The sequence below is a fragment of the Thamnophis sirtalis genome, unplaced genomic scaffold, assembly GCF_051295495.1.
Source record: "Thamnophis sirtalis isolate CommonGarterSnake01/CBP01778 unplaced genomic scaffold, rThaSir2_p1.2 scaffold_4, whole genome shotgun sequence".
Taxonomy (NCBI): Eukaryota; Metazoa; Chordata; class Lepidosauria; order Squamata; family Natricidae; genus Thamnophis; species Thamnophis sirtalis.
The window spans coordinates 22,750,506-22,777,672 of NW_028261384.1; the positions used below are offsets into that span (position 1 = coordinate 22,750,506).

Consider the following 27,167-nt stretch of genomic DNA (forward strand, 5'->3'; position numbering starts at 1 on the left):
TTGCTCCTGAGGGCTGGGGAGGGCCATATTTTGCTTGTTCCTGCCCCCAGCACCCAGGAGCACTCTAAAGCCTCCCAAACTCTGCATGCCCCTTTATTTTTTGGGGGGGAAATGGCCCATTTTTGTGAAAAATGGCCCATTTTTTGCTTGTTTTTGCACCCTCAGGAGCACTCTACAAGCCCCCCAAAGTTATGCATGCCTCTTCTTCAAAAAAAATGGCATGCAGAGGGTTTGGGAAGCCTGCAAAGTGCAAAAACTTGTTTTTTAATTTACCTCTTCAAAATCATGGTGCATCTTATACTCTGGTGCGTCTTATAGTCCAAAAAATATGGTAGCTTTCTTTACTGAAAGCATTTTTAGCACCTTCCTGATAACTCCCAAGATAGGAAATGAAGCAAACCATAATATTATCAAAAGATGAATATAATTTCTGAAAACCAAAGGGAAAATTACTTAAACAACTCTGAAGATCAAATTAAAAAGATGTCTTTTAATGCTCTTTCGGAAAGGAGGGAGTAGGGAACAATTACAGACTCAGAGGGATCATGTCCTGGGATTTAATGACATTAAATTAAATATTTGAGATGAGTACTCATCTCAAATGATCTAAGCCCCAGAGCTCACTGTAACAGTATTGCCAAAAATGCACTAAGAGTTGTTAACCTAATCTTGTGAAGCTTCTCCGGTAACTTTGTACTGCAAACTCAGGCATACAAAACCTTTGCCAGACCAATTCTTGAATACAGCTCATCAGCCTGGAATCCGCACTGTATATTGGATGCCAATACGATTGAGCGGCTCCAGTTTATGAGAAGAGTACTACATTACTCACAATAGAATACTTTATACCACCAGGCTCGAAACTTTGGGCTTGGACAATCTGGAACTACACTGCTTATGGTCTGACTAAGCATAGTACACAAAATTATCTGCTACAACATCCTACCTGTCGATGACTATTTCAGCTGCAACCTCAATAATATCTGGGCAAACAATAGATACAAACTTAAGGTAATCCACTCCAAACTCGATTGCAGAAAATACAACTTCAGCAACAGATTGGTCAATGCCTGGAATGCTCTACCCGACTCCGTTTTACATCCTAAAATCTCCACAGCTTCAACCTTAAACTGTCTACTGTGGACCTCACCCCATTTCTAAGAGGTCCGTAAAGAGGGCGTGCATAAGTGCACTATCGTGCCTACTGTCCTTGTCCTACTGTCCACATTTATTTGTACCCATTTCCTTATTCATATCCGTGTTTATACTTATATCTGTTATCTTGTACATGTTTGACAAATAAAAAAAATAAAAAAAGGACCTTTCCCATGTATCTGTACCAAGCAACCCCTAAAACAGCAAAATTCTTAAAAGGATTCTCTCTTTACAATCTTAAAACCTGGAAGTTCATGATAAGATCTCAGGCAAACGGCCTGTAGATTAAACAGCCATCTAAAGATTAAAACTAAAAATTTGAAACCATGATAGAAAATATGGCTGCTGATGAGCATAAGGGATGTTCAGTGTTACCAACTTTAACAACTTTAAGATGGACTTCAACTCGCAGGATTCTCCAATCACCATGACATTGAGAAACACTGTCCTAGATGATTCCGTTTCAGCAACACTTTTTGGAAGCAAATATTTGCATGTATCAGCTACATCCATATATCCCTTTCCGTAAAATCAAATTTACATAGCTCAGGGCTTACATTTCTTATAGGTTACCTAAAGAGCATGCAACTATTATGATTTTCTCTTCCATGCATGAATTATTGCTTTCAAATAACTTTGACACTATCAAAGAGATTGATTATTAAGCACATCTTAGGGAAGCAACTGCTGTTGTGTAACTAAGCATGTAGGATGTAGCTCCGTTGGCTTATTACTGTTACCCAGAATTATTTCGTAATATTTGGTTTAAATATGGTGAGCAAAAGAGAAGGAGGAAATACTTGCCTTTTCTCAATACATATAAAGTTTTATAACTCCTACCTCATTATCTCTTACTCCCCCCCTCCCCAATTTCAAAGTCTAAAATGTCCAATATGAACCTCTTCTTCCAAGGGTTATCCTTTCCATGGACTCGCAGAACTAGAAGAGACCATTTACTCTTTGTAGCTCAAAGCCCCAATGAGTGCAGGAATCCAAATTAAAATATCCCCTCTAAATGGCCATGTAATTTGTGTGTGAATGCACTCAGTGAAGAGGAACCTACCACTTCTTGAATAATTGGTTCTCCTGCCATTTTCATTCCTTTCCTAATGAACCCTGACATGGAATCTACTTTTTCACAGCTGCCACACATGGATAACACTTCCACTGAACTGTCCATCTCAAAGTCAAAGTAGATTGTTTGCTCCACCATGCTTGAACGGTATGCCAAAATATGGTTCATTCATTCAATCTGGAAAATGAATTACTTTTTGTATTTCACTACCCTGCATAAAACTTAGCATCATCCACAAACCTGACAATAGATAATTTATGAATGAGCGAGCCGTGATCCTAACACAAACCCATTTCTTAAAATTATAATAATCTCCTTATCAAACCCTTATGTGGCTACTGAAAAAGCTTTTCTGAAGAATTAAACATTCCATTCTTATTGTAAGATGCAATCTTACATACCCATTTAGCTGGGAATGAGCCTTATCAGGGATGCAACTCTGCTTTTTATTAGTGTGTGTTACACAATAAAAATGGCTGGAGCTTCGATTGTACTATTATGGCTTCAATCTTTTTTGACTATTTTCTCCAGTTACCCCTTATACTTTATTAACTCAGCAAGGATTATTTTTGAGTACACATTATAGGAACGCATGATCAACATATGTAACTCAGTACACAGTATAGTAACTTAAGAGTGCATATTCTGTAATACATACCTTTAGGACAAAACAATAATCAGTAGGAGACTTATACTTCATTTTGTATTGAATACCATAATAAACATTTACGTTCTCAAACTGTATGAAACAAGCCAAGTCTCGGGATGTCTAAAAAATTAAAAACACAACCTTTAGTTATTAGAATAATTATCTATTTATTCAAAAGAAGGCCACCTCTTCCATGTTGGATAATTATTGATCTGAGAATTAATGGCAATGCAACTTTTGTAACACATTTTAAGTTAGGAGTGATGGGAAAGATGTGTAGCATTATTCTTCTGAGGACTTGAAGCAAATGATTCACCTTCCATTTGCAAAAATAAATCCACAATAAATATTACAATTCTGTTCCACAAAGGTGCCTAGAATTCATGGGGGGGGGGGAGGAGGAGGAGGAGGAAGAGACTTTTCAGTAATTCGTGCTGAAAGTTTATTTGTACAATAGGTGAAAACTTCATCTGTCATTCTGTGCCAATTTGCACTCCTGCCAAATAGTTTCTACTATCACAAAATGCACATTGGCTGTTCTTAATGGGTTGCCATGGCAACAAAGTTTCCTAGTGAAGGATCTGTGGATGAAGTACCAATCTGAATGGAAATAGAACAGTGCCCAAAAAGACTTCCTGGCTCATGTATATATACAAATAGCCCTCAACTTACAATCACAATTGAACCTAAACATTTCTATTGTTCAGTGAGACATTTGTAAAGTGAGTTTTGCTTCATTTTACGACCTTTCTTGCCAGAGTTGTTAAGTGAATATCTGCAATTGTTCCAGTTACTAAGCGAATCTGGCTTCCCCATTGACGTGGCTTGTCAGAAGGTCACGAAAGGGGATCCTATGACCTCGGGTCAATCGTCATAAATGTGAGTCAGTTGCCAAGTGCCTGAATTTTGATCATGTGACCATGGAGATCCTGCAATGGTCATGTGTGAAAGCTGTTCATAAGTCAATGCCATAGTAACTTTAAACGGCCACTAAGTGAACTGTTATAAATCAAAGACTACTGTAGTTTTTTTTTACTAGGAGCTTTTCAGAATTTAGTTCACAAGAATAACTGAGAAAGGGTTCTTCCCTCTGCAGATACCTTTCAAAAAGCACCAAGAATCCCTCTGACTTAGCACTTTCAAATTAAAAACTGCAGGGGTATCCACAGGGCAGGAAAAAACTCAAGATGTAGCCATAGGGGAAAGGGGGGGGGGAAATCATGGTTATGGCAGCCATTTTGATGTGATTGATCCCGGGCTGTGGACACACATACCACTATATGATTTAGGCCAAGGGCGTCAAACTCGCAGCCCGTGGGCCCAATGCGTCACGTGCTGGCCCTGCCCCTGCCTGGTTTAGTGAAAGGGGGAGGGAGTCCCGATATGTCACATGACATTGCCATGACGCCGTGAGTTTGGCACCCCTGATTTAGGCCAATTTAAACACACAAAAAACCACTCAGGAAAAATATGCATCTTTGTAATCATGCTTTCTGGAAGGATTTCTAGAAAAGAGGAGGAGCTAAACAGAAGCAGCTCCTGGGTTAATTCTCTCCTTGGCCTGGCCCAAACAATGGCAGCTTTTTTGTCTGCATTTTGACATGCAAAGCTATTCCATTTTATTCTATTTCTTTAAAATTAAGCAAAAACGATGGCATTATTTTGCAGTGGATGACCAACTGCAGTTCAGATATGTCATTTCTTTTCATGACTGAAATGTTTAAGAATGCAATTTATTACTATTGAAAAACAAAGAAGAGTAGTCTATAAAAGGAATGAGTATTAAAGGAATTCTGCCACCCATTTTCCATATTGGCCCAAACAGCAGCTCTCAGGGGCACCTCCTCAACAGTTACCTGGAGGCTTCGTTGCTTTCTCTTTTACAAATTGCTTTAATGCTTCAAAACCTTTCTTTGACATGCCTAACCTTGGTTTTCCCTTTGGGGACATAATAAATGCCTGAAGCTCGTAGAAGAAAATAGCGCCTCTTCCATGACTTCTTTCCATCTTCCTTTAAATAAAGGGCACCTTCAACCTCTGGCACAATAACAGACGTACCACAGAAGCTTTCCTGCAGAGGGAAAAAAGTGGTGAGACAGAGCAGAAGTGAATAGGCCAAGCGTCTTACAACATGGCTTGTTCAGTTTTGCTTCCAAAAGCCTAAATCTCCATTCAACCCGTCAGCTTTGAACTTTCCTTCATTCACCACCATCAAAAACAGGGTGATGCTTGATTCCCTAAACACCCGAACAACTTCCTTGAACTCTTGAACAGGCGTTGACCAGTGCCTGAATTTGAGATAAGAACTTTAGGGGGCACAGCTTTAAGATAACTCTGATAGGCTTACATTGGTCAGGGCAGCTCCCCTAAATTTCCTTCAGAAATAATGGCTAAATTGTGCTGGCTTGGACTTCAGGATTTAGTGACCATCTTGCCTCTGAAGATACCAGCCACCCGTTGCTGGCAAAACATCAGGAAATATATTTTCTAGATCATAAATTGTCTAACCTTTTTGTCATTGCATGCCGAAAGTGCATGCATGCAGCACGCCCTCACCCATAATGCAATGCATGTGTGACCCCCTCACGTGCATCCCCCTATGCACGCGCACACGACTGTCCCCACGCTCCCCCATGCATGTGCATGCACCCCCTGCTCCCCTGCATGATCCCCCTGTGCCCCGTTTTGGACCTAGTAGCCTCCCTTCAGCCTCCTGGGAGTAAAAACGCGCCATGGGGGGCACTGCCACCCATGCATGCACGCCCCTGTCTCCTGCATATACAGCACCCCCATGCATACATGGCACAGACCCAAAAGTCAGCTGGCCAGCGGGAGGCACATGCGCATGCCAGGTAGGGCTAAGCTGGGACAATAGATCGCATGCCCGCAGAGCCTTGTGGGGAATGCATGCCATAGGCTCGCCATCATGGGTCTAGATCACCATGACTAAATACTGAAGGCCTAAAGAGACCGGCTATTAAAGTCTATACCAGTTAATTTGCCAAATTATTACTTATATTTCTTCCAGGAATATTTTCCAAACTTACAGAGAGATACCAAGGACCTTCTGGTGCTGGTCCTTCTGAAATGACCTGCAAGCTAGTGCCCCCTGTGTTTTGAACCAACCCTCATCAGTTCTGATAATAATTTCTAGTATGGCAGGTACAATCTGAAACAACTGGAGGGCACCATTGTTCTATAAGAAAAACAAGGCTTCTACAGCGTAGATTGCAGAGTCCAAAAATAGCCAATCACCAGGTAGCCAAACAACTGGAATCAGAAGAAAGTTTCCTAACACAAAGCACACACAGACCCAAGTATAAAAAACAAACATGTGCTCCATGCATTTTGGCAGGGCAAGTAGATACACTTACCTTCCCCCAAACTCAAGCTTGGAAAGGACCCCTTTGGGCTTTTGAGTACATGAACTTTTCAGAGCATTCTCATATTTAAAACACTGACAGACAGACCTTATGAGGCAATAAATAAATTCTATAATAGATAGCTTTTAAACAGTAAATATTTATTTATTTATTAAATGTATATGCCTGTAAAGTTGAGCATTTCGATCTGTTAGCCTGCTTTAAATATGTGAGAGGGCAAATAATTATTTTGTACAGCCTCGCAGTAATTAGTGAATGTTCCCCTTTAATTTGGTGAACCCAAGCACAAAAAACCCAGCCCTGGGTCTTCGTTATATATTTGGAATGAGATGGCAAATTTCCAAGTCTGTGAATATGCCTGTCACTCCTTTAAGGTAGTCTAGGCAGGAAACCTAGGATCATGTACCTCGGTTTTAATTTACATGAAAGCTGGGACATGATCAGTGAAGTAAAGACAAGGATAGAGAAAGCTTGAACAGCATTCTTCAAAATGAAAAAGGTCTTCTGCAGTCACGACATAAACCTAAGACTGAAAATCAGGCTTGTCAGATGTTACATCTTTTCTATCCTGCTCTATGGAGTAGAGAGTTGGTCTCTGACATAAAACCACTTGAAGAAACCAGAAGCATTTGAAATGTGGATTTACAGATGGCTGTTATTTATAAGCTGGGTTGACAAAATCACAAATGAGGAAGTGATAAGCTGCTTGGGGAAGCAAAGAGAAATCATCAAAGCCATTAAAAAGCAAAAGTTAGAATATTTTGGACATGTGATGCGACACCCAGAAAAATACGGCATCCTTTACTTAATCCTCCAGGGAAAGATTGAAGGCAAGCGAGGTCCAGGCAGAAGAACATCTTGGCTTCAAAACCTAAGGCACTCAGCAGTATTTTTCATGCAGCTGCTAACAAAAATAGGATTGCCAACATGATCGCCAACGTCCGATGACGGATATGGCACAAGAAGAAGAAGGCAGGAAACCAAAACATGAATACTAACTCTACTTCAAAGAGAGAAGCAACTTAGAACTGAGGAGAAATTTCCTGACAGTTAGAACAATTAATCAGTGGAACAGCTTGCCTCCAGAAGTTGTGAATGCTCCAACACTGGAAGTTTTTAAGATGATGTTGGATAGGCATTTGTCTGAAGTGGTGTAGGGTTTCCTCCCTAGGCAGGGGGTTCGACTAGAAGACCTCCAAGGTCCCTTCCAACTCTCTTATTCTATTCTACTTATATTGCAAGGTTACAGTAACAAATCACTGCAAGTTATGAAATCACATCTTCTCTCTTTTGTCTTTATTTCCCAAAAAACTAGGAAGACACTTCCGAAATGTCTTTTGTTCCTATTTCTTCTGTGGCTGAGGTATCTCTCGTCAGCCCTTTGCCATGGATCTGCCATAGAATCCATTTGTTTCCTAAACTCACACAACTGTCAAGACCGGTTTACATGGTCCTGTGAATCAATTCTAAGTGGACCCAAATTGTCAGAATTAGTTTCTTCATGTTACACATGATGAAGATACTTACTTTTTTAGAGTTTTAAAATACAACTTTGAAGTCTGAACTTCCTGTTTTTGTATTGCATCAAATGCAGAACCGAAATATTTCAGTTCTATTTCAGGAATGAGGAAAAACTTAAGAAGTTGTTTTACCATCAAATGTGCCATTCGTTAACATTGATTTACCTCCAATAATGCTTCTTTGCTTTTCTCATTCATTTCCTTGGCTTCATTTTTTCCTTTGTTTGACAGGTAGAAATTCTAATTAAAAAAAGAGACAAATGAACCAATGAAATATCCAGTTACTACTTGAGTAAGCCCCCCTGAATTTGATTGAGATAGGATGATATTAGCTCAAGCCGCATTTAAGCTATTTTTCTCATCAGCTGCCTATTTTAGTACTTACAACAAGTTTTTATTCAAATAAAAAGCTCTAACCACAGAGCAAAAAATAGAGTTATCATCCAAGGTAGGCATAATTGAGATTTTGTCTAATCCAGCAAAGTCCCCTCCAACCAAACTGGTCTAGACTTGTCCTAGATCTGTGTTTATCCATGTGGACTTTAGCCCCCCCCCCCCCAATTCCCCAGCCATTATCTTAGAGAATTTGAGAAGTTGAAGTCCACGTCTTATACTTGCTAGGATTGAGAAATACTATCCTCAATCATTGTAACAGGACTGTCTCCTTTCTTATGCTCCGTGGCACACATCAGATGAGAAAATCAACAATAGAAAAAAGGCAGTTTTAAGTATTCCAATTCCTGTCTCAGTGGATCTAGCTACCAATAGTAATGGAAACATTCATTTCTGAAAGAGGCTTGTGGCTCTTTTAAATTGGGGCACTAGTGATGGATAAGATAAGTTCCAAGAACTGGGTCTGTCTAGTTTAATGAAAAGAAGGACTAGGGAAGACACGAAAGCAGTGCTCCAATATCTCAGGGATTGCCACAAAGAAGAGGGAGTCAAACTATTATCCAGAGCACCTGAGGGCAGAACAAGAAGCAATGGGTGGAAACTAATCAAGGAGAGAAGCAACTTAGAACTGAGGAGAAATTTCCTGACTGTTAGAACAATTAATCAGTGGAACAACTTGCCTCCAGAAATTGTGAATGTTCCAACACTGGAAGTTTTAAAGAAGATGTTGCATAACCATTGTCTGAAGTGGTATAGGGTTTCCTGCCTAAGCAGGTGGTTGGACTAGAAGACCTCCAAGGTCCCTTGCAACTCTCTTATTCTATTCTATTCAAATAACATTGAGAACCCAATGTTAACTGCATTTCCTAGGAAAAATCTTCCTAAATTCAAGAAAATTAAAAGTCTAAAGAAACTCATGTAACACTATGAGGATCTCTTTTTATGAAGTCCAGGTAAGTTACAGTGAGGCTTGCCCAGTAAAGATATGCCATTACAACTAGGAAGTTTACCAATGCTGGGGTGGGTTTTTTTTTTTTGTATTTTGTACAGACAACAAGTCCAATCTTCTTGCTGTTATTCGCCCACTGAGCAAACTCAACACTATCACCAGTGGTTGAAATAAGAACCTTGCTTGTAGAATGAAGTGGGCATCCTGGAACTTGCAATCCTACAAACCTAAAGAATTTTTTGGCTAATTTTTTCCTCATGCCCCACGTTTAACAAACATGGAAGGAAAAATCAAGCTGGACCAATGTGAATATTAAAATAGCCCAGAAAGTGTTTATGTTTCTTGTTCATTTCTTTCTTTTTTAGAAAATAGAGCACCGTAGGACTAAAATTATTTCTTCTAGGCCACCCTTCATCCATCAGTACACAGGAAAGCTGGTAGGCAATGAATGAAGCAGCTGGATAGTCATTATCTGTATTTTCACTGTTGAATGACTGCACCTGGCCTCTTCCTTATTATGGATACACCATCCAGCTAATTAACTGAAAAAGGAGTAGATTCTCTGGCTCATTGCACTGCACTGCACTGGCACAGAGACTTCCACCAAATGATGTCTTTCCCACTAAACAAAACACACCTCAAACTTAGGAGTATCTACTCCCCCCACATATATCCTGTTTAGGATAAATCAAAAGTAAACTTTAGGATAAACCTAAAGTAAAGCTCCATGAACCGAGACACTCCAATTACGCCAACAAAAAAGCAGGTTTATTTTGCTATCTTGGAAATCAGTCATAACCTTAAAAAGTAATTTGTATTGCCATTAAGATATTTGGGAATATGTACGTTTGTTTGAAGTCCAAGCTTTTGGTAAAAAGCTTTTGACCTTCCACTTATTGAATCACTGCAGTAGTTCCATGAAACACAACCTCTTAATATGATTGCTCTGAGAAAACCAATTACAAAAATACGGATAGAGAAATGTACAATACTTAGCTAAAAGGAAGATGACTCTGAATAGACGGCAACATCCTTCCAAAAAGGATACAAATAAATTAAGTTGTCTGCCTTCATTACTGAACTTTCACCAAATCCAAAATGCCCTTCTTATTTTAAAGATATTTGAAAGAAATAATCTTTGTCTTTCATAAATAAATAAATAAATTTTATTTCCCTATATACAGATTTTCCTTGACTTACAGGGCGGGGCATAACCTTTTCCTAGGGGGTCACAGCAACACTTGTAATAACAACACAAATAATTCATACACCATTCGAAAGCCCATCAAAAACTGAGTTTATTGACACGATTTAATAGTCAGTATGACCACCATTAGCCCTTCGAACAGCATTCAAACGAGGTGGATAAGAACACAACAAATCTTCAAACAGTTCCGTTCGATTTTCCAGATTTTCCAGGGCGGGGCATAACCTTTTCCTAGGGGGTCACAGCAAGATCGACAGCAGTTTACAACTTCCGCGACACCTCATTTTAAAGCCCATAAAAAACTGAATTGAATGAGCTATTAAATGTTAAATTTGTTTCGGTTGAAACTTTGAGAATGAATTTGGAAACTGTGTTGAAAAATCTGGAAAATCGAACGGAACTGTTTGAAGATTTGTTGTGTTCTTATCCACCTCGTTTGAATGCTGTTCGAAGGGCTAATGGTGGTCATACTGACTATTAAATCGTGTCAATAAACTCAGTTTTTGATGGGCTTTCGAATGGTGTATGAATTATTTGTGTTGTTATTACAAGTGTTGCTGTGACCCCCTAGGAAAAGGTTATGCCCCGCCCTGTACAACCATAATGGAGCCCGCCCATTATGGTCGTAAGACGTGCTGTTGTAAAGAGGGTTATCCACACCAAACTAATTTATTAAGTCATTAAGAGAATTTGTTGTTCTCTACGAAGCATATTTGGCAAAAACTAGAAGTATATACCAGTTTTAGGCTAAAACATCATGAATCGTGGGATCAGAGTATGGAACAGCTATAAATACAGGCCAGTTGCTGAATGTCCAAAACACAGTCATGTCAATAGCATACTCAATGCAGTGATGGTTATAGGGTTTCAACCACGGGTGAAATGTTTTGAAGTCTGCTACCGGTTTGCTTTGCTACCAGTTCGCAGGCGCTACCACGCAGCACTGAAAAAGGATTAAGAAGCCTTTTCTGAGTCTGCAAAAGTAAGTAGAACAGTGTGGGGGGGAGAACAGCTGTGTCGCGCAATTTAGATTTGCTAGAAAGCAAGATGTCCAGCTTTCTAGCAAATGTAAATTGTGCGGCACAGCTGATCGCGGCACAGCTGATTGTTGGAACTACCAGTCCACTGGAACGGGTACTAAAAAATACTTTAAATTTTTTTTTTTAAGTTCTGATGATCAGCTGTGTGACAATCAGCTATGCCGTATTATTTCTAGCATTTTTTTTTACTACCGGTTCAGGCGAATTGGTAGCATTTCGGGCGAACTGGCCCGAACCGGTAACATTTCACCCTTTGTTTCAACCCAACAAAGGCAGGAATTCTAGAAAGCATATATGTTAGAGCTACATCAACACCCTTTGTGGTTATTCTAGAAAACAAGTTTAGGAGCCAAAATAGGTGGTGTTTTGATAACCAGGCAAGGCAATTTTATATTTTTATATTCTTTTTTTGGAATTGGTCCTTAAAATCAACATAATCAGTAGCATTACATGACCTAAGCCAAAGCAATAGTGGACCCAATAGGTTCTTTGCTTTTAATCTTGAAAAGATATAATCGTTCAAAAAAGTGGTTAATCATTTATTAGAAGTACATCTTCCAAAATATGATTTTTCTGATTCACATTTGGTTTCGTCTCTCCCCCCCCCCCACACAAATAAATTTACTTCTAGAAAGAGATGAATCACAATGAACAACAAACATTTTGGAGAACACTTGAATGTTCTATGGAAGACAGGGATTTTCTACACAATTATTTATGTCTCGAATAATTTGTTTCCAGTATCACATGAAACATCTGTGGGGTTTCTTCACTACAACTGTTCTTTGTTATCAAAGCTGTATTATTTTTAATCATAGGCAGGCAATGTGTGAATTATTAAGAATGTGGACAAGCAATTTGTACCTTTTATTGGTTAAATTCTTATCTCTATATTACAGAAGTGAATAAATCCATATCTATTTTCTGCCCTCCACTGGTGTAGCTATAGCAGACAGTCTTAAACTGCAGTATCATGACATTTTAAAATGATAAATGAATTTATGGGATACCCCCTTTTCATAAATAACTAAATAACTAAATGATATACAAAATTGCTCTGATTGGCAGATGATTTTAGCTTCTCAAAACTTGCTCTAGTCTCTATCTACCCATGCCTGCTGCCAGTTTTTATACTGCTACTAGCTTTGCTTGGACAAATTATTTTAAGAAATTAGTGTGCTTTTCTCAAAGATGCTTGTGATCCTATTAGGAATTCATAACTTACAGGGTGATATTCTTTGGTGTCTCTGTCATATTACTTTACCTGAGGGTTTTTAAATATAGCGTATTTTTCATTTTTCTCCAAGAACAGTATTTTATTTTCACTGTCTCGAGTCCAATGGGATAGGACTTCAACCACATTTTCATGATCTTCAAAAAATCTTTCTGGGGAAGGAAGGAAGGGGAGAGAGAAATACAATTTAAAACAACTGTCCATCTTAATATTTAGGCCTTTATATTTTTTGTTAAGATTTAGCAGAAACAAGTTTGATTTTATCAAAACACAGAAGCTTCCTAAAAGTATTGATAATTTTAGCGGATAAAGGACCTTTTTTTGCATAAAGTAAGCATTTGTCTGATTAGCCAGTCCCCGTCCCCCTCCCCCCCCCCGGTCACATATGCATGAATACAAAAACACACACCAGCCTATTCGCAGCTTTAGAACAGCACACTTCTCATTTAATACAGACACAGGCTGGGTGGCTGCAGAAATCGCTTTCTGGGAAAAACCATACAAATATCACCAGATATAGCCCGATGGTCTGAAAATTACCTATTTGTAGCTCAGGATATATTTCATAAAGGCACCAGTTTATATTGCAATCACAGTGGGTTTTTTCAAAGAGGTTGTCTAAGACATCACGTGCCACTTGTCGTTCATCCACCATTAGAGTCTTTGTGCTGTTATCATTCATGTGCACCTTGACAACAAGCTAGGGAGAAAATAATAGATCAGTCATTTAATTTCAGCCTGGAAGAAAAGGCCAGAATACTCAAAAGTCTGCCGTGACTGATAAAAATTGAAGATTATTGCAGATTCAAATGCATCCTGTAATATCACAAATTGGATTGAGAAATATAATGCATCTCTCATTCATCACCACATCAAATTTGTTCTCCCCTGTCTTAACGTGTGCTTTTGATTAAATAAGATTTTTAAACGAATTGTGAACTTGGTTTTGGACAATATGTTCACCAGAACCAGCATGTAAAACCTGGCTTTGCATCCAAATGAAATTATTTGGTCTTGACTCTTATTATATTGAATGCAATTTAGTCATTTCTAACATTTCTCTTTGGTTTTAAGGGGCTCCAACCAGAAGTACAAAAAACAGATTTTTTTTAATGCCATGGGATTTCCAGCCCCCCCAAAATAAATAATAATTTAATGCAAATGTGATCATAATTTGGACATATTGAAAATGGAAAGTTCAGCATTGTTTTTATTATGAATTGTCACTGTAAAGCATTTTACAGAAAATCTTGCTGTGTGTGAATTTTGAGATTTGTACTTGCAGAAACACATACAGAGAGACACAAACAAGTCTGTCTTTTGTCCTGATAGTAGTTGCAAAGGATGTTGCCTTGTTATTCCTTGTTCTAAGTACTAGCAAGGTCCTGTTCTTATTGGATGATCTGATGAACATCATAAGCGAAAAAAAGAATGCTCAGAAGAAGCAGCTCCATTGGTAGATAACAACAGATATATAAGACAAGAAGAATCAGGACTGTTTGGGAATTAGAACTTAGAATAACAATTCCTTGTTGAAGACTCATTTTAAAGCATCAAAAATATAACGATCTCAGAATCAGAAGGAAATCAAGAAGGAACAAGCATTTGCTCTGCTTATTTTATGTGCACACTTTAAAAATTACGGCAATTTAAGAAATTATACCATTCCTACATACGTCAGCTGTTTGCAACTTATATCATCATCCCCCTACCTGTACCCACTTTATTGGGCATAAGATATAGATGGGAGTCTTAGTCAGGGCCAACATTGGCTGAAAGGGTTGATGCCATCTCCTGACCATTAACTGGGATAATGAATAGGGTCTTCCCAGTAGAAATAAAATAAAGAGTTTTGCTGGATCAGATTGAAGACCAACAATATGCAAATTAGTATGTTTTCATGGTGGGCAACCAATTGAATCTGGAAAACCCACATAAGGATATATTTATAAATGCATCCTCCCATTTATCACTGGTTTAGCCTTAATGACTTGAAGTACTGATAGCTTATTTTCTATACCTACAATGGTGTACAACAGGGGTATCAAACTCAATTTCATTGAGGGCCTCAACAGGGTGACCTCGGGGGGGGGGGGGAGGAGGCAGTGAAAATGGACTCCCAAACTCCGTTTTTGGCTGAGATGGCTTCCTGAAATCCTCTCCAAGCAAAACCTAAGTTTGTGAAGCCTTTGTGAGCTACATTTTCCCTGGCAGAGGCACCATGGTCCAGTTGTTCTCTTTTTCCAGGGTGGTCCTGTGGGCCAGATCTAAGCACCCCATGGGCCAATACTGGGCCACAGGCCTTGGGTTTGTCATCCTTTACGTTTTTTCCTTCAGCAGTATGGTGGAGTATTTTTTGCTAGGCATGAGCTCCTGATTTGGGGTAAGCAGATCTACAGGGCATAGGGAATGGCTTTGAAGAATAGGAAAAAACTGGCTACCTGATTAGCAGTGGTCAGATAAGTAGGACTTGAACCCATTCTAAGAAATTAATTTGAAAAAATTCCAAATTAGCATGAAGATAAAGTGAGAAGGAGGGAAACACATTCAGACCTCCAAAATTATAGGGAGACATCATAAAAGCATTTCTGGTTTGGTCAAAAATATGACTACAGCATTTAAATATCCTTTAAGATATAATATGACACGGCATTTAATCGCTTATTTCTGTTATAAATCTAAAAGTAAGAGTTTGGATGAGTTTATAATTTGATTTAACTTTCCTTAAAGAGAACACCATTCCTGTGCCTGAAACATGGTATTTAAAGAACTGGTAGTGAATAACAGGTAGTGGATAGTGGGCAGTGCAACCATATAAATCGTACCTTTTTAACCTTGGCTTCCTTTAGCTTTTCTAATGCTAGTTTAATCTTGTCAGTTTTTGCTTGTTCTTGTGCTTCCTAGAAGGTGGAAATAAAATTGTAAAGGTTTTATATAATATGCTTCATTATTTTATATTTTTTCTCAAAAGTTTTTTATCAATCACTGTACTGTATCTTATAGCCACTATGTTTTTTGTGTTTTTATTGCTTTGCTAAAACAAAAGATGCTAAATCCAATTTTTGTACAACAAGAAGCTTTAATTCCTTTCCCTTCTCATCCAATGGATTTGTTGTGATTCACCTCATGATGGTTACATCATCACTTCAGCTATACTTGTATAAGGCTAATTTCTAAAAATAAAATTGTGGGTAATAGCCATGACTATGATAAGACTCTTTTTAAATTAGGTCTCCATGAATTCATTCTTCATCTTTCACTCATCATCCTACCATTTTCTGCAATTTTAACTGCAGCATCTTGTAGATTTGAACAGGTTATTTTCTCCTCAGCTTAATGTGACAATTAATTCAGGAAACATCTTGCCTCTTCAGAATAAAAAATGTAAGTGGAAATATCAGTGTACTGACCATACTCATTATAGTCTTCAGCAATCATAGAGAATAAAGCTTTCATCTTCCATCGAACCTTCCATAGAATAATCATTGGCCGTTTTCACATAATAGGGTTCCTCAGCCTGAATTATTTGTTAGATTTATATCCTGCTTTACCTCTAGGAGCCTAAATCCACAAATATGACATTCTTTCCTCAACCTTTTTGACTAACAAAACTTCCAAAATTGTACTAAGATTAATAATCTTCCAGAACGAGAACATTACAACAGTTAGATGTTCTTCTAATGCAAAGGTCCCTAAACTTGGCAACTTTAAGACTTGTGGACTTCAACTCCCAGAAGTCTCCAGCCAGCAGAACTAGCTGGAAAATTCTCAGTTGAAGTCCACAAGTTGTAAAGTTGCCATGTCTGAAGATCTCTGTTCTAATGCATCAGAAACTGACATTTTGATACTCTAGTTTATATTGGGGTGCCAATAGTTTGAGAATATTAAGATAGGAACTTATTTAGGGATTCTCTGGTTGCTGACCTGAGTAAGTGGCTTCAGAGGAATGGCTGGGGGTGGTGGCAGTGGCATTAGCATTTCTGCAGGAGGGGCTGGTAATGTGTCCTCATAAGGTGAAGGAATATTATTTAGCACTGATTGAGTTCCACAAATAGGATCAGCCTTTGCAGGTGGCTGCATTATGGCATCTTGCTCATTGTAAGAGGAATTTTTCGGTTCTTTTAATGTGGTCTTTTCTACTTCACTGATGTCTGCTACAAGATCAGCCATTAAAGTATCTAAATCAGTATCTTCCAATGTAGTCAAGGACTCTGTTACAAAAAAAAGACAAACATATTAGAGATCTTCAATGTTATTAAGGAACAGTGCTTCCATAAACATCATTAGATCGTCTTCCAAGCAACACATATAGGCTCAACGGTTCTTAGGATTCTTCTAAAATGAAGAAATATCCTTTCATTAAGTGATTTATCACATTTGAAAATATGCTAGGGTAACTTGCTCTCATAAGAAGGCATCCCTATTAGTTGCTTTTCTGATGGATTGTCTACCACTTTACAATTCCCAACATGAATTATTATTCCTAATGGAAACAGTAATGATTAAGCTGGAAAATATATTCAAAATGAAGGATTTATTAAGGTTTGATAACTGGCAAGGTACGAGGTAGGTTCTATGCAGTTTAACATTACTTTACATTTTAGAAAATAATTTGGTACCGAGATGGCTCAAAAATAGGACACATTTTGTTCTTCCCTTCCCTTGCTTAGCATTTTGCCTGATTATAAATCTTGGAAAGCTTGCAAATATATTGAAAAAGCTTCTATTATTCTTCAGCTCTATTTTATATCTCTTTATAGCGAATGAATGTTCTAATCAAATCAATAGAACATTTGGGGAAACATTCTGAAACTTAAATTTTTATAATGTCAGCCACATATATTTTATCTTTTGAAGACTAGCTAGAAGTCATTGGATGCAACAGACATACATCTACACACAGACAGGTCAATTAACAAATACTTTTGTAAAAGAACAAAAACAGTATAATTTTACGCTTCTTATACTTCTAATCTGTATAAGAAAGTATGCACAATGGTGTTTTTTTTAGTACTTACCATTTAAATCTTTGAAGCCAACTGCAAAATTAAATTCAGCATCAGTTGATTTTTGATGAGAAATAGGCATGGCTTCCACTTCTAAGCTCTGATTTAAAAAAAAAGTTTTAAAATTTGAAAGCCTTTATAATTTATAATGGGAAGCACATTTATACTTCTATTGCCTTTTTTTCTCTGTAGGAAATGTTTTGCTTTAGAATTATGAACCCTACAATCTTTTTCTCCAGAATATTTTGTTCAACTACAATTATCACACATACATATATATGCACATCTAAACCGATAAGTGCATATTATAAGAAAAATAGTTTTTGAACAATGTTTTTTTGTAGTCTGTATGATGAACAACATAAACATATTTGAAGATAAAAATTAGCACATGAAACTTGGCTAATAATAATCCCTTAGAATTCCTTTCTTCAACAGAACAGTGTTTATTACAGAAACATTACACAGAGCAATGGGAGCACATAGAAATTTAAGAAAAACCATACCAGAATACTGTCTATTTCCGTGATGGCGAATCTTTGGCACGTAAAACCATGTTACCCGGCATGCATCCCTTCTCTGTTTGTCTTCCAGGTTTCTGGCGTGCGTGACTATCAGCTGTCCTTTGCACATGTGGCAGTGCTGAAAACTGGCTGTGCATGCGCACCGGCCAGCTGATTGTTCATTGCGTATGCACCAGAACCTGGAAATTTGGCTTTTCCAGAGTGCAATTTGTTTGCTCGCACAGCAGTGCCCAAAACCACCCTGCACATGCGCACCAGCCAGCTGATCATCGGGCATGCATGCATACCAGAACCTTGAAGTTTGGCTTTTCTGGAATGTGACCCCTTCACGCACATGGCAATGCCGAAAAATGGCCTGCACATGCACGATGGCCAGCTGATTGTTTTCAAAACCTGGAAGTTTGATTTTCCAGAGTGTGTCTCTGATGAGCGCATATGCACACGATGTTTCCGCGCAGGTTCGCCATTACTGGTCTATTCTATTCTCAAAGTGGAGAACCAGATATTCCTAAGAAACTCCCAACCATATATAAAAGTGACACTTTTCTTTTCCAACAGCTAGTATTGGTACTTTCTAGATATGCTGGTATTACAATTCCTAGAATGCACATTCTCAGTGATTCTGGGTAATGTCTCAACAAATCTGGAATTTTATTACATTTACATTATTAATCCCTTTTTATGACTCAGTAATCCCTTAATTTGGGATAGAGTGCATAGAACTATTTTAACACAATAACACTGACTTAATAAACCATTAAAATATAATTTGTTATCCTGTTAATTCATTTATTTAATTTTATTATAAGTCAATGCAACATTTAAATTCTGGGCAATCGGTACATTGCTTTCAAATTCCAATAATTTTTATCTCACAAAATGTTGAGCCTTTTCTTATAATCATGCTGTATTTGCCACTTACACTTAAAAAAATAGATGGGTCTTCAACCATACAATCCTAACCATCATCTTGACTTTTTGATCACTCCCTGAGGAAACCAGATGATCAAGATTCATTGTTAAAAGTTAACTGATGTGCCATCAAGTTATTTTCAACTACTAGCAACCATATATATTTTCTCTATAATGATCCATCCCTAACCTCGTTCTTCAGTACCACCAATGGTGCGTTGTAGTTGAGTCTTGCTGTCAGTTGTCCTCTTCTCCCATCATTAGACCCTTCTCCAGAGAGCTAGGTTTTTGCATAATGTGTCCAAAGTATAATAATCTCTTCCCTTAGTACATCTCTCCTATAACTATCCCAGTTGATAATCATATTTACATTTTTGGATAATGAATTTCATAGTTTATTCATGTGCTACGTGACAAAGTACTTCCTTTTGGTTGGATCTGTACAAAATGTCAGCTTGCTGGAGGCTCAGTTAGGTTAAATGTGTACTAAGATACAGAAAATGGGTTGAATTGAATAAACCCCAGTTAGGTTAACTACAAATAAGCATATTATGCTAATTCACCCAATGTCCAACTTGAAATGTCTTACTATTTGTCTTACAAGAGCCTTGTAAGATAGCGGAAGTAGTACCATGCTGTAACAATTACTTCTTTGGAAAACTACTTCTCTATGCTGTGCCTGCACACAAATTTATTTCATTGCACAATCCTAGCAAAATATTCAGCAGTGCTAATATTCATAGGGAGAACCTGAAACTTGGAGAAGGATTCTAATGCAACCTCTCCCAGCACTGATGTGAAATGAGATTTTTCAACATTGTCAGGTTTTTTTAAATTGTTCTTCATGTGCTTCAAGAATCAATCACGTTTTCACAGACCTATTTTCGTTCTGAACATTTTAAAAAGCCAACTATTAGAATAAAAGCTTGCCTATGGGAGTCTTCCACTCACAGTAAATTAATCAATCCCAGCACTGACAAAATATTTCTTTATCAGGAGCGTTGACCAAAAAGAATGTGCTAATCAGCTGCTTCCGCAAATCACGGCAGGGCGGAAAATGGAAGGACAGGAGAAAGGTAGGAACAGCAGTGGAAAGTGGGGAAACATCTCCCTAAATAGACAAATTCCAACGACATAGATAACCAGCACAAATTCCTAGATATATTTTGGATTGTACTTCAGTTTACTTCTTATTTTCAAGTTAGATATAAAACAAGTAGAAGTATTCCAAATATGAGGGAAGCTTTGTTGAGAAGATAAAAATGTACAATTGCTCCACGCTGTGAAAGAAAATAGCAGACAGACTGGGGAAAATAGAGAAGGATGCCTTAAAAGACAAATCTAATATGCAAATTAAGAAATAGAACAAAAGGGGAACTGAGGCAAAAGCCTACTTTGACAACGACATTATGGCTGTTTCCCTTGTTGTATTTATGAGGGAACAATCTTATTAAAAAGGGTTTGATGGCATTTTTATGAACTGTTGATCACTACTTTGGACAGGTGATCTGAAATTTAAGGCATCAAAAAAGAAGACTAAAGACAGGAAAAAATCCCAAATAGATCAAAACTCTTGTCTAATGCCATTTCCTATCTTGCCATTTTAAAATTGTGAATTCCAAATAAGCCCAATTTCCTGCTTTTCCATTACCCTAAAAATATGTGCAAGTTTTGTGCACAGGCTAAGTGCCTTATACTTACCAGAAGTCACACTGTAAAAAAAAGGAAGAAACCAGTGTGCATGCATATGTCTACTAGCCAACAACGAGAGGGAGGGGGGGAGAGGGAGGGGGGGAGAGACGTGTTTTCCCGAAAATAAGACCGGGTCTTATTTTCTTTTGACATCCCCCCCCAAATAATTTTCGGGGAAGTCTTATTATTTTTAAGGTGCAGGAGCTGGCAAGCATGGTCACCTCATGGCTGCTGCTGTGTGGCAATATTTTTGGGGAAGGCTTATTTTAGCGCATGAGCTCAAAAACCTGATTGGGCTTATTATTCGAGGAGGTCTTATTTTTAGGGAAACAGAGTAATATTTGGCTGTAAAATAAATCCTCCCATTTATAGCAGGAATTAATCAATAATTTTTCAACCATAATTTTACCGTAGGTACAAGCAAACCACTTTCTCACATAAAAACTTTGTTGCTCTCCATCAAACAGAAGCAGAAAAAAAGAAGACAAAAACATAATGAAGATTGTGCAAGAGGAAAGCAAAGGTGTCCAGAGGAGGAAAGGAAAAACAAGGAACAAGACTAGATAGAAATAAACCAAGAAAAATCTTGTGAGGTGCAAAAGGACCAATATGTTTTCACCAGCAGTACAAATGACTAAAGCTAAATAGAGAAGGCCCTTCCTGAGGAGGAGCATATGTATCAACTCCAGACTTGACATTTTTCCAAAATATCTTCCTTAATTCTTCCATAATCTATAAAATAATATATTATGGTCCTGACTGACACAGCTTCTGAAGGGGAGAAGGGAGAAGTAGAACCAGGGGCTTCCAGCAGGGGTGGGTTGCTGCTGGTATTTCTACCAGTTCGGTGTGCAAAACTTTTTGCTCTGCGTGCATGCACATTTGCACCTAAAAATGCCTGTGCATACACAAAACATTAAAAAGGAGGGAAATACATTTCTGCAATGAAAATTGTTCTGTGCATGCGGAGAACCGAAAATAAAGATGGCGCCCAGGTTGCTGCTGGTTCCAGCGACCCAGGCCACCAAGTTACTACCTATTTGACCGAACCGGTCTGAATCAGTGGGAACCCACCTCTGGCTTCCAGGCATCATAGTCCTGGAGAGAGCAATTTCAGCAGTGTTGAAGCCAACAACCCCATTCTGTTAAGATCGCCAGCTCTGTTATTCTGTTAAATCCCTGGCTTGTCTTCCTTCTCCTCAGCATCATAAGAGTCAGAACATCAATTTTAATAAATTTACAGACATTTCTAAAATTCTGTTTTCACTTTCTCATTATAGGGTACTAAATTGTATATTAATAACAAAAAAAATGAATGTCAACAACTATAAAATCAGGCTGCAGCACAACAAAATTGACAAAAGTGAAGGGAGTCTGAATGAGAGGTGGTATTCAGCTGGTTCTCTCCGGTTCCAGGGAACCTTTAGTGGCAGCTGCGAAAGGCTTTGCCTACCTGCCCCTACATAATGTACAAGCACTGTGTATGCGCAGACATGGCACATGCGACCGAAGCGAACTCACATTTGCGAACCACTGGTCTGAATGCACTGCAGCTGGACAACACCAGGAAATCATTGTTTCTAAACCTGGGAGACTTTTAAGATTACATGGACTTCAACTCCCAGAATTCCCAGCCAGGTCCACACACCTTAAAGTTGCCAAGCTTGAGAAACTCTGATCTACATATATCCAGTATCACAGCAACCTGCCATGTTATCGGGATTAATTAACCAAAAATGGGACAGAAATGTAAAATCAATACATGTACAAACCCCAATTTCAGCCTAAAATAAACGCAGTGAGTAGGAGGGTTGCAGGGTTTTTTCCCCCCTTTCTATTTAGATGCGGTTTAATGTGCAAACTAGAGAAACTTTGATGTTTTGACTGCATTCAAAGGTGGTATTCAGCCGGCTCTGGCAAACCGGTAGCGGAAATTTTGAGTAGTTTGGAGAACTGGCAAATATCACTTCTAGCTGGCCCCACCCACAATCTTTGTTGCCTCCCGAGTCCCAGTTGATCGGCTTAGTCTTCTTTTGTTGCCCAGGACAGGCTAATGGAGCTGGAAAACAGATCAGTGATGTGGGGAGGGAATGTGGATTTTGCAGTATCTTTTCCCTGCCACATCCCCCCACCAAGCAGTGCCCACAGAACCAGACCGATTGCACTGTATTGCATTGATTTACTCCATCAATTTAAAAGCCTCATACAGGGAAAAAGTTCTAGCATAAAGAAAAGAAAGCTTACAATTTAATAAATATAAAAAGCAAAACACTGAAGAGGAAGAAAATAGGATTATTTGTCCTATTTCCCACGGCCATACTTACCTGTGTTAGCAAGTCCATTTCTCCCAATAAGTCACTGAACATTTGATCTATATCATCACAGGCTTCCTCCATCTGAAACACAAAAACGTGAAATGGGTGTCAGTATCCTATTTTACGGTCTACAAAGAATTTGTAAACTGTTCTACAGTGGGGAAAATGGATGTCTTTAGCATGGAATCCCAAAAAATAACTTTTCCCCAGTTTTCACATCAATAAACGTAATGAATAATCCTCATGTTAATAAAATGTGATTGTTGACTTTATGGACAAAATATTTAATTTTCTTGCCATCAATATAAAAATGACTTGCCATTGGCTTCCACTCTTTTTCAAGGTACTCTTCTGCTTAGTAAGTATTCAAACTTAAGATGATCCCTCCTCCCCAGAGCTGTTTGCAGTTTCTCGCATTTACTTCCAGTGTTTGGCAAAAACACCCACTGGGGGGGGGAGTGGGAGGGAGAGAGAAATGGATTTGCTTAGCAACTGCAGCATTTGCTTAATGACCATCATAAAAATGGTTGTAACTTCAAATCTGGTCAGGGCCTCAACCTATGGCTGCAAGCTCAATTTTAGGCTCAATTAGGAGCGTAAATTGAAAACAGTTTCACTTTTAGAGTGAAAAGCTCTTGGGATGATTGTTATCAAGCAGCACCATTCCAATACGAACCATTGATCATATCATGTCCTATTTTACGAAGTGAAGTTTTTGTTTTCAGTAAAACAGAGGCCTCCCACGTTGTTCTATCAATTCTCCAAGGACATTGGGGTGAAGAATGCCTTCTATGTGGAAAAACAGCGCAAGGTCCTCTATATTTCTTGGCTGCCACCTCACAATCATCCAGATGTTCTTAGCCCAGATACCTAACAGAAGAAGGCTTTCAGGCACTGAGGTGAAAGGGGCACGGACACTGCATGGGTATTGAATGGAAATATGAATGGGGGAGAGCACAGGAATACCTTGAATAAGTGAGGAGGTGAGGGATGACTTTTCCAGGCATCTGGGGAGAAGGGAAAGAACTAAGGAAATTACCTTCCTCTTCTACTGCTCCCCTCAACTGCTGTAGCCTGGCCCTTCCTATCAATGGGGGTTCCAGCACAGATATTTTATTCCTTGATGCTCACACACTCTAATTATGTCCCTAACTGAAGCCACAAGAAAAAAAATTACACAAAGCAGCTGCTGTTTGAAATGCCTTTGTTTATTTTCTGATATATTTCAGTAATTCCTTCATGGGAAAAAAAAACCCCAACTCTACATAATGTAGAATGCTAAACAAAGCATCTTGTTTCGTTTTTATCAAGGAAATAAGAAATACTGCAATAAAGAAAGGAATGGGAGGACTTCAACTACAAAGAGATTCTATTTTCAATCTAGGGCTAACTGTATAATTTCCCAGCAAAATATGCAAATTAAGAAATGCAATTTGCGAGGGTTTAGTTTATGGAACAATTGTTTCTAAACTAATGTATCTTACTGGAAACATGCAGTGTTATCTTCTAATAGGCAAGAAACACATAGGAAATGCTTCCGAATAGCAACTAAGAAAGCATAGTCCAACCAGAATGAAGATGAATATGATGATTGATTGTGATGAAAGGCTGCACCATTTATAACCTTTCTATTAGCTGTATATAGAACGGAGTCAGTTTATGAAAGAAATTAAGGATTAAGCACATCATTAAACTAATTAGTTTTCCCTTTCTATGGAAGAGAAGAGCCTTCTCTCCATCATTATCTCTTGTTATTATGACTTGTGTCATAAAATTAGTTCTGATAGCATAAGTTACTGATCGGATCCAAAATTAACAATATTGTTTTAGTTTATATTATGTCCGTTATTTTATTGAAGAACTTTTTTTTATATTTTTCAATAATTTGGAAGGAAAGAAATGTTTCTAAAAATGTTTATTGTTTGTGGATTTGTCAAATGCTTATACCAGTGATGGCAAACCTGTCGTGCGGAAACATCGCATGCGCGCACACTTGTCGGTGCCGCACTTCAGAAAAGCCGAACTTCCAGGTTCTAGCGCACATACGCACCTGATGCGCTGGATGGCGCGCATGGGCACACCAGTTTTCAGCACTGCCATCTGCACAAGGATAGCTAATTTTTGGGCATGCATGCCAGAAACCCAGGTGACATGGCTTTGCATACCACTTTGGGCTTGCATGCCATAGGTTTGCCATCACAGGCTTATACTAAACAAAGTACATTTACTGCCTTTTTGGGGAGTGTATATTTCATTGTTAAATTTGTTTATTGGTCCCCTGAATATGTTATTCAAATAAACTAAACCACAATCTCTCCTTTTCAGGCCACAAAACCAAGGATCAAATGTAATAGGAAGTTAGCGGGTAGTGGACTCATTGGGGAAAAGTGATTATATTAGATAAAATGTTTGTTTGCCCATTTCAAATATTCATAATTTTTCTTTTATGTTTGTTTAAATCTATTTTTAATTTTGCACATCACCAGAGTCATCATAGAGTTGAGTAGCTTTACAGAATTGATAAAACAACTCTCCCAGTTAAAAAAGTAAAATCACAATATTCAGTTTTCTGAATACTAATGAGAATAGAATACCCTTCCCAAACCTGGAACCCAACAAACATTTGCAATTTCCAAAAGCCAAGCCCCTATAGGCTAGCATGGAATTCTGAAACTTAGAATCATCAAACTTTGAAAGACACAGCTGATAAAGACTATCTCGGGAAGACAACATTGTGAAGCTGACGTGGTAATGTCGAATATCTTGTTCGTGCGTTGTGAGAAGGCATGAAATGTTAGTTTGTGGAATGAATGACAATTAGCTGGTTTTACACAATGTACCAGCCCAAACCAAACAAACTATATTATGGTTTAATGTGTTAACTGAATCAGGGCTAAGAATCCATGAGAGCTAAATGCATTACTGCTACTATGATTCATACTATTCTTCTGAAGTGTCAGGAATCTGGCTTAAGCAATCAGCACTTTATCATTTCATAGGGTACAAAGAACACTATCAGCAATAAGTAGAGATACTTGGCTAGAACAGTGTTTCTTTTCTTTTTGTCCAGAGCATTTCCCACTTTTAAAAATTATGGAGAATCCCAAAGGTGCTTTATATTTATCAATATTTGCTGGGCTAGAAATTAAAACGTATGCATTCATTGTCACTACTCATGAATGTTTAATGAGATTGTCTTATTTTTCAACATAAGCTGGCAAATAATTTTGAGAAACACTAAGCTAGAAAGTCTTGACATGCCTTCAAAATCTGAGGAGTCAAAAATCCAAAGGGGAAAAAAGTCTATTCAGCAGGAGCATTAATAATCTTATGTTCAATCCATTTTTTTCCAGATGATTCGGGTATCATTTGCTCTATTACGAATTTATATGTCACATTTCCCAACAAAAGCTTTCTCAAGGCAGCAATCAGGCTGTTCTATGATTTCTAGGACAATTTATTTAGTCTGCTCTGCAAAGACCAGCACCATTAGCAAAATAACACAGCTTTCACAGCTTAATGGAAAGCCAGAAAATCAGGAGATAAATGAAACTGGGAAGGTGAGCTATTCAATGTAAGAGCCACCACCGAGGACTGTTTCCAGGTATCCTGGGCCAGCAGTTACAATAATAGGCGGTGAGATGTGGATCAGAGGTTTCTGTGTCACACTCACCCCTCCAGTGCAAGAATTGGAAAGCCCAGGTAGAGCAAACAAGCTTGTTTCAAAAGTCAAAAGTCCATGTAGATAAACCCAAGATCTAATCATCCGATTTGAATGTAGTCTCATTTCATGTTGATAAGTCCAAAATCTAATCATCCAATTTGAAGGGAGTCTCATACCAGTCTGAGGATTAACCAGGAAATCAGAAGTAACCCATGTTAAGGAAGTCAGGTCCAAGGATGGAAAACCATCTGCCAATAGAAGTCTGATTTCCAATTCTTCTTTATTGTACTGATTCAGTCATGCCTGTTTTCCTGACTCATGACACTGTCAAATGAGAAGCCTCTCAAAATGCCTCTATACTCCCTTGATCTTTCTCTTCCTGTGAAGGCTAGAGCATTTTTCCTGCTCAGGATCTCCATCATCTGACTGAGCTTGATGTTGTGTTTCTA

General features: G+C 38.3%; 1 protein-coding gene across 1 annotated transcript in view; it reads right to left on the minus strand.

Moving 5' to 3' along the window:
• Nucleotides 1-27,167, minus strand: part of APBB1IP (amyloid beta precursor protein binding family B member 1 interacting protein) — a 51,038-nt gene that overhangs the window by 11,659 nt on the left and 12,212 nt on the right. Inside the window, exons 2-10 of the mRNA XM_014053089.2 lie at nt 23,064-23,135; nt 17,624-17,711; nt 16,530-16,816; nt 15,431-15,505; nt 13,146-13,305; nt 12,636-12,757; nt 7,948-8,022; nt 4,807-4,950; nt 2,889-2,999 (exon numbers count right to left, since the gene is read on the minus strand). Coding sequence (XP_013908564.2) covers nt 2,889-2,999; nt 4,807-4,950; nt 7,948-8,022; nt 12,636-12,757; nt 13,146-13,305; nt 15,431-15,505; nt 16,530-16,816; nt 17,624-17,711; nt 23,064-23,135 — 1,134 coding nt within the window. The remainder of the gene's footprint in view (nt 1-2,888; nt 3,000-4,806; nt 4,951-7,947; nt 8,023-12,635; nt 12,758-13,145; nt 13,306-15,430; nt 15,506-16,529; nt 16,817-17,623; nt 17,712-23,063; nt 23,136-27,167) is intronic.